General features: G+C 47.7%; 1 protein-coding gene across 2 annotated transcripts; it reads right to left on the reverse strand.

Moving 5' to 3' along the window:
- Positions 1-2,700: 2,700 nt before the first annotated feature.
- Positions 2,701-11,534, reverse strand: TBL2 (transducin beta like 2). 2 transcript variants are annotated; one of them, XM_006154969.3, is made up of 7 exons: positions 11,284-11,534; positions 9,181-9,308; positions 8,018-8,202; positions 6,382-6,533; positions 5,526-5,652; positions 4,258-4,410; positions 2,701-4,044 (listed from the first exon to the last, which is right to left on the reverse strand). In XM_006154969.3, exons 1-7 carry the CDS (start codon positions 11,411-11,413, stop codon positions 3,582-3,584), a joined length of 1,338 nt encoding a protein of 445 aa, XP_006155031.1. In that variant the 5' UTR covers positions 11,414-11,534; the 3' UTR covers positions 2,701-3,581. The 2 variants fall into 2 exon arrangements, with proteins under 2 accessions (XP_006155031.1, XP_027630188.1); XM_027774387.1 differs by lacking the exons at positions 8,018-8,202; positions 9,181-9,308; positions 11,284-11,534 and adding an exon at positions 7,203-7,408.
- Positions 11,535-11,602: the final 68 nt, after the last annotated feature.

The raw sequence follows: 11,602 nt of genomic DNA on the forward strand, positions 1-11,602 counted from the left end.
TTTCAAAACCACTGGGTCTGAGACTTGACCCACACAGTCAGCCATCTGAGATTTGGCTGCCCTAACCATTAGGCTACGGAGCTGGCCTGCCTCCTCCTATCTTTAAAAAAAATTTCTGGAGGGTCAGCAGGTGGTGTGGTGGTTAAGAGGGCTGGAATTCCACATGGCCTACCGTGATTCAAGTCCCAGATTCGGCAGCTTGCTTTCTCACTTTTTCTCTCTCTCTGTCCCTCTCTGGTCAAATTAAAATAAATAAATAAAGGTAAATAAAATCATTCTTAATTTTTTTTTTTTTCTTTTAATGCTAGAGGCACACAAATGTGTGCAACAGAGAGAAAGAGAAACACTCCCCATTGGGGTATGGTTACTCCACAATCCTTTTTCCTCCATTTCTCTATTCCATCAGGATCCTGGCTACACATGCATGTGCTTGTGGCATGTGTTTCAAGCTTCCTGGGATTCAAACCATGGTCAGCCATGTAGGATCCAGCTCCTTTTGCACAGCAATTAACTACTGCACTATGGTACTGGCTCACCTCCAAATCTTTATTTTGAAAAATTTCAAATTCACAGAAGTTGAAATAGGAGTATAAAAACGTGTAGCCTCTGCTCTACATCAACATCCAAGAGAAGCAGCAGTATCTTTATTGAGAGGAGCTCCTGTCCCCAGGAAGTCTGCATCATGACCATTCGTAGTACGTTCACTCATCTCATCAGAAAGTTACAATGCTGCAAGGTAGGCAGGACAAGATTTATTCTCATTTTACAGATAAGAAAACAAATTCAGAGGTCAAGTGCTCTACTGTTCCAGGTCTCAAGTCAATAGTGACTTGGATGAAATAGACCTGAAGACTCCTAACTTCAGTAACTCAACAGCTTAGTCAGTCCTCTCGGGTAATGGCAGAGCTGCCTCTCAAAATAGATACGTAAAGAAAAAGTGAGTCTCATTTTCTGACAATCAGAAAGTAAAGACTCACCAGGTTCCATGTGCATAGCATTATCAGTCAAAAGCCTGTGATTAGGAACATAAAACCACAGTGTGGACTGGAGTGGGAAGACACAAAATGGATGCCAACATTTCTGTCAATTGCCGCTGGTTTGAGTTCTGCACTAAGTGCTTACTCTGTCCCAGAACTGTAAGATAAGTAAGGGTAAGGGATAAGACAGACAGACAAGAATTCTGCCCTGTGGAACTCCCACTCTAGTGGGTTAGTTGACAATCTAGAAGCTGCCATGGGAGGCCAGGAAAATGTATCTGACCCACATTTGTGTTTTATGTGGTCCATCCAGTGCTTAATTTTTTCTTTTTTTAATAAGCAGCCAACTACCAGCTCCTCTGAAATCTGCAACTTCTGCTGGATCCCATGAGTAGCACCTTCCACCCTATCCCTAGGACACATGCCCTTCAGCTCACTGCTCCCACTGTTTCCTACTGCCTTCCACCCAGATGGCTATGGCCCAATTCTCACATTTGTTATCCATCTGACATCCATAAGCATTTCAGTTGAAACCCCTGACGCAAATATCCAAACAAGATCATTTCAGATAACATTACAAAATACAAAATGCATAAAATTAGCTAATGTGACGGTGTGATACCATTGGCGGAAAGTGCTACTTCGGATTGGATGGGCAGAGAGTATCTCTCTGAAGTTCATCTGAAACCAAGAACTAAATTACGGCAAGCATGACAAGTCTGCCAGCAGGAAACAAAAATGTTTCCAAGGAACAGCATAGCTATAAGTCCAACTTAAGGCTGGAAAGAACTTAGCTTGTTGAACAGCAAGGTTGTGGAATTCATAGAAAACAGCCAGACATAGGACTTTGGATACCATGGTTAAGATTTTTGGGTTTTATCCCAAGTACAATGGGAAGACTTTGGAGAGTTTTAAATAGGGAATAATGTGATCTGGTTTACATTTGCAACGATCACTCTGCTATTTAGAAAAGTAATTTAATGGGGCAACAGAGAAAGCAGAGACCGATTAAGAAGTTATTATGGGGGGACCAGCAGTTGGCATAATGGCTATGTCGCTGGACTCTCATGCAGTCAACAGCGGTTCGCATCCCAGATCCAGTGGCTTAAAACTTACGCCGGGTACGTGTGCATGCATGCCCAAGATCCCAAGAGGAGAATGGAGAAGGGATTGCAGTGTGGTCATCCTCCCTGGGGGAGTGACTTATCGCTTTCTGTCTTTCTTTCTGGTGAGTGCATGCACCCTATAGCAAAAACCTCTCCAAAAAAGAAGTTATTATGGGGACCAGCAGATGGCATAATGTTTATACTGATGGACTCCCACAGGGTTGACTGTGGTTCGAGTCCCAGACCTGGTGGCTTAGAACTCACACCAGGTGTGTATACACGCATGTTCAAAATCTCAAGATAAGATTAAAAGAGGAAAAGATTATGGCATGGCCAACCCCCCCTGGGGGGGAGTGATTTTTTGCTTTCTCTGTCTCTCCAGTGAGTATACACGGCCTATAGCAAAAATCTCTGTCTAAAAAAAAAGAAGTTATCATGGTCCAATATGTAACAGTGGCTAGGACCAGAATAGTAATAGAGAAGTTGGAGAGAAACAACAGATTCAGAATGTGACCCAAAATAATTGTGTTCTGAGTGGATGGTAGGGTGGTAACAAAAACAGTAATCAAGGATAACCCTAGGTTATGGCTTATTTAAACATTCAGAGTTGGAGATAACAGGGAAGGTCCCAGTTTTCATGAGAAAATAAGACTGACTTTGGATGAATAAATTTTGCTTAGAGTCAAATCACCTAGATTCCTTATTGCCCTTACATCTTATATCCAAGCAGTCCTCAAATATAAAAATTCAAACTTCGAAATAGTTCATCTCTTTTTGAAACTATCCCTTCAACTTGATACCTACTGATTCTGTCTTGGTTCACGCCTTTCTCCTGCTTTGCTTTTACAACAGTCTGCTGTAACTATGACTAAACTAACAAAAAGCATTTCATAGGCGTGCCTGTACCCCTCCCACCAGCTGTCTTTGATGGCAGGGACCATCTTCCTTAGCCTTACATCTTTTCAAGGAGGTCCCAGAAAAGACTACTCCATTTTACAAATAAAAAAACTGAGGTCCAGAAAGAAATCCCTTAGTGAATCCGTGTGGAGCCCAGCCTTCCCCTGACTCCACACACGATTCTGTCACTGGAAGATTTCCCCATCTCCCACACTTGTAAAATCTCTGCTTAGTGTTCAGATGCTCCCTGGGTTTTATCTTCACAATGACAAACTTCCAGAAGTGTTAGGGTATGTTTCACAAGATCAAAAACCATGTATGTTCTCTCTCCTCTCTACCACCTTCCTCAGTGCTGGGAGGGAAGGTAAGAGTCCACCCATTAGGGCCCAGGAAAGAGAAGCACTTTGGTCCTTGGGCTAGGAGAAAGCACAATCAACAAGGACAAAGAGACTGAAGTAGATAAGAGTTTCAATGGGGAAAGAGAAAAGAGGGGCCATCAGTAAAAAATTAGGAGGCTCTTTTCAAAAGGCTTCCAGCTGGGGAGAAAGGTGGCAGCAGTGGTGGGAGCAGGTGGCAGGTCCTTCCTGCAGTGCCCTGCCAATCATTTCTTCTGGGGCCCAAGGCTCTTCAGGGCCTCCTGGGCCCGGGTCAGCCTCTGCTGCAGCATTTGGCGGGTGCTCTCATTGGAGGCTCGCTTCAGGAGGCCCTGTGTCTCCTCCACCACTGCCCGGTGGCCAGGGGTGTTGTGGAAGATCCTCACCGCCCGGTCCCCAGAAGAAGCCAGAAACTGGCCAGTGATGTCAAAGGACAAGTCGGTGATCGCCTCCCCATGGACCTGCTCGAAGCACTCCTCCTTCTCACCCCGCCGGGTGTTGAAGAGATGGATATTGCTGCCACTGGCCAAGGCCAAGACCTGGGCATCAGGGGAGAGCGCCAGGCGGCACAACGTGGTGCTCGCCTCTTCGAAGCGGCCAGTCCTCAGCAAGTAGGGGTCCTGCTGCTTCTTATATTCCACATCTGTGTCCCACAGTTTCCACGTCCCATCCTTGGAGACAGAGGCCATCCTGCAGCATGGAAAATCACAGCTTAAACCCCAGCACACCTGTACATCCTGGCAGGGAGGGCACTAGGACTGCCTAGGAAGGTCTAGTTAGGACCAAGTCTACTTCCTGTCAAGGCACAGGCATCCCACCCACTTCAGAGCTGCAGTAGACAGGAAGAGGAATCCTGGTTGCCAAGAGGGGCCATCAATTAAACCTCAGAGCGGATGCACTCACCTCCGAGAGTCCTTGGAGAAAGCAAAAGAGTGGACAGCTGCAGAGTGGCCCTTCAGCTCAAAGGCTCGTACTACCTCCTGGAAGTCCCCCTTCTTCCCAAAGCGGACTTCCCAAACCTTCACATCCGGGGTGAAACCACATGAGGCCACAAACCTGCCATACAACACAGATTCCCTTAAAATTTTATTTTAAGAGTATTTTGTTCATAGAAACCCCTTATACCTTCCCAAACCTTCTACCCAAGAGAGTTGATCATTCCATAGCTAAATCACACTGTACTTTAGTGTTTTCATATACGTGATCTCAGTTCGTCCTTATAGCCTTGCTCTAAGGCATACTGCACCCACCTCCAACTTTTTTTTTTTTTTAATGTAAGAGGGTACAGGGAAGAGAGAAAGAGAAAAAGAAAGAACATTCCCTCTGGCTGGCAGGTGGCATGGTGGTTAAGGGGGCTGGACTACCACATGGCCGACTGAGGTTTGAGTCCCAGACCTGGAGGCATGCTTGCTCACTTTCTCTCTCTCGTTCTGTCCCTCTCTGATCAAATTTTAAAAATAAGTAAATAAATAAATAAAGTTAAAGTGAAATAATTATTTAATTAAAAAAAAAAAAAACAATAAAAAAACACTCCCCTAGTAGGACCTGGTCATACCACAATCCTTTTTCCTCCAATTCTCCATCCTGTTAAGATCTGACTTTTTTTTTTTTTTTTTTTTTTTTAGATGCTGTAGGGCATGTGCACTGGCCGGACAGACAGAGAGAGACAGAGAGACAGAAAGCAAGAAATCACCCCCTGTGGAGAGGGGATGGCCACGCCGCAATCCCTTCTCCTCCATTCTCCTCTCAGGATCTTGGGCATGCACGCACATGCCCCCAGCGTGAGTTTAAGCCACTGGGTCTGGGACCTGAACCACAGTAGACTACGTGGGAGTCCAGCGACATAGCCATTACACTATCTGCTGGTCCCCTGACATGTTTTTTCATCTGATGGAGCTGGAACTCAAACCCTACTTGGTCATGTGTAATCCATCCTTTTCTGCACAGCACCAAACCACTTTGCCAGGAGGCCAGCCTCTACCCCAACATTTTAAAAACTATAGATGAAGAACCAGAGACAAAGCACTTGAGGTGGCTTGCATGAAATACCCTTCTACAAGCAGGAAAGCTGGGCCTTGCATCTGGAGTCAGGTGGGTCTCCTGACTCTACCTGGCCAGCTCCCCAGCCCTTAACCTCCCAGTCTCAGAAGCCAAGGCCCTTCCTTCCTCACCTGCTACAAGGGGAAACAGCAGCATGTGTATTGTTCATCTGATTGGTGTTGATGGTAGACAGCACCTGGCCTTTCAGACTCCAGATGAGGATGGTTGTGTCACTGGAGGCAGTCATGATGAACTTCCCTGAGTGGGAGGGAGTGACGTGAGCTAAGAGCAATGACCACTGTCATTCTCCAAAGAGATAGTTGGGAGGGGACTTTGAAAATTAACGAAAAATGGAATTAAAATACAAGCATATTTTGGTACAAAAAAAAATCAAAATCCATGCATAATTTTCTTTCATAACAAGCATGTTCCATGAATTTTTTGACGACCTTTCCTACAAGACTTCTTTTTTTTTTTTAGAGGTTTTTGCTATAGGGCGCATGCACTCGCCAGACAGACAGAGACAGACAGAGAGATAGAAAGTGAGAAATCACCCCCCAGGGGGTATGGCCACGCCGCAATCCCTTCTCCTTCATTCTCCTCTCAGGATCTTGGGCACGCACGTACACGCGCCCGGCGTGAGTTTTAAGCCACTGGGTCCAGGACGCAAACCACGGTCGACTACGTGGGAGTCCAGCGACATAGCCATTACGCTAACTGCTGGTCCCCCTACAAGTCTTCTGCTGCCTCAAGTAACCGTGCTCCCCTCCCAGTCTAAGAGTCACCAAAGATTAAGAATTTTTGCTGAAGACTGTGGCTTTTATCTGCTTCCCCTGTGGATTTGCTATGATTCCTAGGACTCTGAGGGAGAAAATAACCAGGTTGTTGAGAGCCAGAGCCCCTTTGTCACACTGGAGTTGAGAAAAACTCATGCAGCGTTAAAATCATTCAGCCAATAGAATGGAGCCATTTCTTCATGCCTCTTACCTGTGTTGGCAATGCCAATGTTGATAATGGACGCCTTGTGCTTTTTAGGAAAGTCCTCTGGGGTGGCTGTGAAGGTGTAGCCCCCATCCTCTCTCTTGGTCATCTTGAAAACACGGAGGGTGTCCCCATTGGCCAGCCAGACAATGAAGGCTCTAGGGACAGGCAGCAGACAAGTCAGTCCCTCATCCAGACACAGAGACCTATGGCTCCATGTCCTATGCCAAGTTTAGGGGAAAAGCAAGATCTTCTCTCATGACCTACAGTCAAGCCTTACAATATAACCCCTTGGTTTAAACATCTTTTACAACTCATCAAAAATAAGATTTTCAGGGGGCCGGCAGGTGGTGGCCCTAGTTAAGGGCACTGAACTCCCACATGGCTGACCATGGCTTGAGTCCCAGACCTGGTGGCTTGCTTTCTCAACTTTCTCTCTCTCTCTCTGGTCAAATAAAATAAATAAATAAAGTTAAAAATAAAATAATTCTTAAAAAAAAAAAGATTTTCATAGCTTTGACGCCTTTTGGTTCTCTCTGGGATTAGAAAACCATGATAGTTTCTGAGACTCATCTGTAAGGCAAGAACTGGTACTTTCTAGATAAGAAGGGATCTGCCTGAATCTGCTTCTTCGCAGCCTAGTGGCATGGCCCTCCAAGCAGCCCCAGGCAGTGTTCAAGTTATCTGAATGCTTCCTTTCTGCTTTCTGCCACTCCACGGGGGTCCTTGGGGTCCCTCCTCACTCATTACCCTGACTCAGTTATGAGAAGGCTATAAGTCTGGGGCTGGGCTTCTGCAGGCAAACCTGAGGCTCAATCCTGTCCCACCTGCAATCAGGGCTGAAGCGCACCAAGGTGGCGTGGTCCAGCTCCACGCTGGCTCTCATGCTGCGGTGTTCCCGCTGCAGAAAGTCCTTGGTGCTCCAGATGCGAACAGTGCGATCGTCTGCACACGTGGCCAGGTACTTGCCATTGCTGCTAAAGTCCATGCAAGATATGTTCCCGCCGTGGCTCTAGGGGAAGGGTTACAGGATGTATGAATAAGAAGCACTTGGACAGATGGGTAAGCCAAATCTAGTGCCATGACTCTGGGGCCCTATTGCCTGGATTAACAGCAAATGGAGGATGGGTTGGGATAAGAAGGGATAAAATGAGGTACCAGCAGATGGCGTAAGAGCTATGTTGCTGGACTCCCACATAGTCGACCATGGCTTGAGTCCCAGACCTGGTGGCTTGCTTTCTCAACTTTCTCTCTCTCTCTCTGGTCAAATAAAATAAATAAATAAAGTTAAAAATAAAATAATTCTTAAAAAAAAAAAGATTTTCATAGCTTTGACGCCTTTTGGTTCTCTCTGGGATTAGAAAACCATGATAGTTTCTGAGACTCATCTGTAAGGCAAGAACTGGTACTTTCTAGATAAGAAGGGATCTGCCTGAATCTGCTTCTTCGCAGCCTAGTGGCATGGCCCTCCAAGCAGCCCCAGGCAGTGTTCAAGTTATCTGAATGCTTCCTTTCTGCTTTCTGCCACTCCACGGGGGTCCTTGGGGTCCCTCCTCACTCATTACCCTGACTCAGTTATGAGAAGGCTATAAGTCTGGGGCTGGGCTTCTGCAGGCAAACCTGAGGCTCAATCCTGTCCCACCTGCAATCAGGGCTGAAGCGCACCAAGGTGGCGTGGTCCAGCTCCACGCTGGCTCTCATGCTGCGGTGTTCCCGCTGCAGAAAGTCCTTGGTGCTCCAGATGCGAACAGTGCGATCGTCTGCACACGTGGCCAGGTACTTGCCATTGCTGCTAAAGTCCATGCAAGATATGTTCCCGCCGTGGCTCTAGGGGAAGGGTTACAGGATGTATGAATAAGAAGCACTTGGACAGATGGGTAAGCCAAATCTAGTGCCATGACTCTGGGGCCCTATTGCCTGGATTAACAGCAAATGGAGGATGGGTTGGGATAAGAAGGGATAAAATGAGGTACCAGCAGATGGCGTAAGAGCTATGTTGCTGGACTCCCACATAGTCGACCACGGTTTGAGTCCTAGACTGGTGGTTTAAACTCATGCTGGGTGCGTGTGCATGTGTGCCCAAGATCCTGACCCAAGAGGAGGGTGGAGAAGGGATCGTGGCATGGCCATCTTCCCTGGGGCGGGGGTGATTTCTAGCTTTCTGTTTTTCTCTATCTGTGAGCGCATGAGCCCTACAGCAAAAAAAAAAAAAAAAAAAGGAAGAGATAAAATGAGACAGCCCCACTGATTCTTTTTCTTTTTAAAGAATTATTTTATTCAACTTTATTTATTTATTTGTTTTAATTTGACCAGGGAGGGACAGACCAAGAGCAAGAGTGAGAGAATGAGAGAGAGAGTGAAAAAGCAAGCTGCCAGGCCTGGGACTTGAAGCAGGGTTGGCCATGTAGGATTCCAGGACCCTCAACCACTATGCTACCTGCTGACCCCCCCCTTTCTTTTAAGAGAAGTTTTTGCTATAGGGCACGTGTGCTTGCCGGTGAGATGAGAGACAAAAAGCGAGAACTCAACTACCAGGGGAGATGGCCATGCTGCAATTCTTCTCCTTCATTCTCATCTTGGAATTTTGGGCATGTGTGCACATGCACCCTACGTGAGTGTTAAGCTGCCGGGTCATGGACTCAAACTGTGGTCGACTACATGGGAGCCCAGCAACATAACCATTGCATATCCACTGGTCCCCATCCCCACTGATTCTGACCAGAAGCTGAGAGGTCCGTAATGCACAGATAATTATACAAGGGGGCGAGTCTTGGGTCTGCGCACTGCACTTGGGTACCTGCATACCTTCAGAGCTGCAGCCAGGAGGCGGTGGGTGAAATTGTGTTGTTGTGGCTTTTCTTTGCGAATCCGCTGCTGTTTCTGCTTCTTGGACCCTGAGGATTTGTCAGGTGGAAGTCCATTTGCTTTTTGGCCTAAAAGGAAGGGCCATGTCATTCATCCACGAACTTATAAGCATCTGAACCCATGATTCACCAAGCACTGAATGAAGCAGTAAGAGATGCCCCTCGTCTCTGAAACAAAAGAGTGTATGATGTGGGGAAAATGAAGCTTTGGATCAGACCTAGGTTTAGATTCTGTGTCTACCACTGACTGATCTTCAGGAGGCTGCCTGCAGATAGTCCACAAAGCAACTCAATGCTTAGAAAAATTAGAAAAGACACCCTTTTGGGACCAGCAGTTAGCGTAATGGCTATGTTGCTGGACTCCCACGTAGTCAACCGCGGGTCAAGTCCCAGACCCGGTGGCTTAAACTCATGCTGGGCATGTGTGTATGCATGCCCAAGATCCCGAGAGAATGAAGGAGAAGGGATTGCACTATGGCCATCCCCCATGGGGGGTGATTTCTCGCTCTCTGTCTCTCTTTCTGGCGAGCGCATGTGCCCTATAGCAAAGCGCATGTGCCCTGTAGCAAAAACCTCTTAAAAAAAAAAAAAAAGAAGAAGAAAAGAAAAGGCACCCTTTTAGGCCAGCAGGTGGTGGTGTGGTAGTTAAGACACTAGATCCCATGTGGCCGACTTTATGGTTCAAGTCCCAGATATAGTAGCATGAAAAAGATGCCAAGTACATGCACATGCATGACCAAAATCTGAGATGAGAATGAAGGAGAAGGGATTGTGGCATGGCCATCCCCCCAACCCCAAAGGATTTCTCACTTCCCTTCTCTGTCTCTCTCTAGTGAGTGCACACGCCCTATGGCAAAAATTTAAGAGAGAAAAAGTACCCTTTCTAGACTGATGTAGCTTGTTGGGTACACAACCTATCTGGTGGCCCTGGCCTTAGGTAAGCTGTTGAGTTGCTTTGGGCCTTGGTTTCCTTAAAGAGACATTGCGAGAACAGGATAAGACTATACAAAGTACAAGTCAGAGTACCCAACTCAGCATTCAAGGATGGGAGTCCCAGAATGAACTCAGGGATGACAGAGAGCCGGCACATGTCGAACATTTACCCTGTGCCAGGAATAGTGCCAGTCACTTTTGCATAAAAGACCTTGTTTGAAAAGCAGGCTATGCACAAGGCTGGCTTCTGTTAGAGGGCTGCAGACGGTCCCTTATTCCTACAAGATAAAAACACCTGAGCTGTGCATACAAAGATGGACACAGTCTAGTCACTGCTTACCTCTTACAAGCCCCCTCCTCACACTCAAGTCATTCTACATGCTGTGCTGAGACTCTGCCTTCATGCATCTTGCCATCCACAGGGAAGTCTTTGTTCATCCTCCTCCTGGCAAACTCTCCTCAGACAACCAGCAGTCAAGAAGATCCCACACTACCTCCTGGCTCCCCACTGTTAGTGAAGATTTGCAGACAATCCATCCCAAGCACCCAAAAAAGAAGAGCTGATCACTGCTTCTTCCTGTTTCCCTTTCTAGTACGGACCTGGTCTATGACACTTATTCCACATTTTTACTTACATTTCTAGATGTTCACAGTTCATAGATCTACATTTAGGGGGGAACGTTTGTAGATGTACTTCTTGAATGGCCTCTTTAGAAGACCCAAAACCTACCCCAGGGTGTCATGTTGCATGTCCCAGAACTGAGAGTGCTTACGAATGGCTGTCGACTCCCAATTTCTAGAATCATGAACACGTAGCACGATGAAGGGCTTACGAGCTCTCAGTAACCCAGGGGACAGGTGGGCTCGGAGTGAAAGTGGCGTGGCCTCGGCAAGGACCCAGGTTCTAACCAGTCCAGCCCGAGGGGCGAAACTAACTCCACGAGGTGGCCCTTCGTCTCTAGAAGCGAGGCTCATTTCACAGGGGGAGAAACTGAGGCCCACGGAGTTCCTGGTTTTCCTTCGCCACCGGCCGAAGCGCAGGTCCGACCACGCGGAGATCGGAAGCGAGGTCCCCACCGGTCTCCCCTATGGATTCCGGCTCCATACTTACGGGCAGGCCGGCCGCACTTCTCCTCCTCCGCGCGCAGCCACCCCCGCGCCACCGCCGCCGTAGCCATCAGGGCCAGCAGCCCGAGCAACAACGACAGCCCCATCATCTCCGGCATCTGCGGCAGTTCCATGTTGGCTGTACCGCTGCCACCTCAGCTTCTGACTGCGCGGGTGCCCGCACGTCTCCGCGGGGCCGCGCACGCACGCAGGCCACGGGCTTAGTGGCTAGGCCACCAGGAACGGCAGGGTCTGGCCGTTGGAGCGCCTGGAGGGGCGGGGCCTGGCTGCCCGGCGCCCCGAGGGGCCGGGCCTGGCTGTCG

The sequence above is a fragment of the Tupaia chinensis genome, unplaced genomic scaffold, assembly GCF_000334495.1.
Source record: "Tupaia chinensis unplaced genomic scaffold, TupChi_1.0 Scaffold000429_1, whole genome shotgun sequence".
In the NCBI taxonomy this organism is placed as follows: Eukaryota; Metazoa; Chordata; class Mammalia; order Scandentia; family Tupaiidae; genus Tupaia; species Tupaia belangeri.

Coding starts and splice junctions, on each gene's coding strand:
- TBL2 (XM_006154969.3), bottom strand. CDS start 11,413: ATGGAACTGCCGCAGATGCCGGAGATGATGGGGCTGTCGTTGTTGCTC. Junction 6,534..8,017: donor CGCTTCAGCCCTGATTGCAG/GTGGGACAGGAT, acceptor GCCTGTCCCTAG/AGCCTTCATTGTCTGGCTGG. Junction 4,045..4,257: donor TTCTCCAAGGACTCTCGGAG/GTGAGTGCATCC, acceptor TCCATGCTGCAG/GATGGCCTCTGTCTCCAAGG.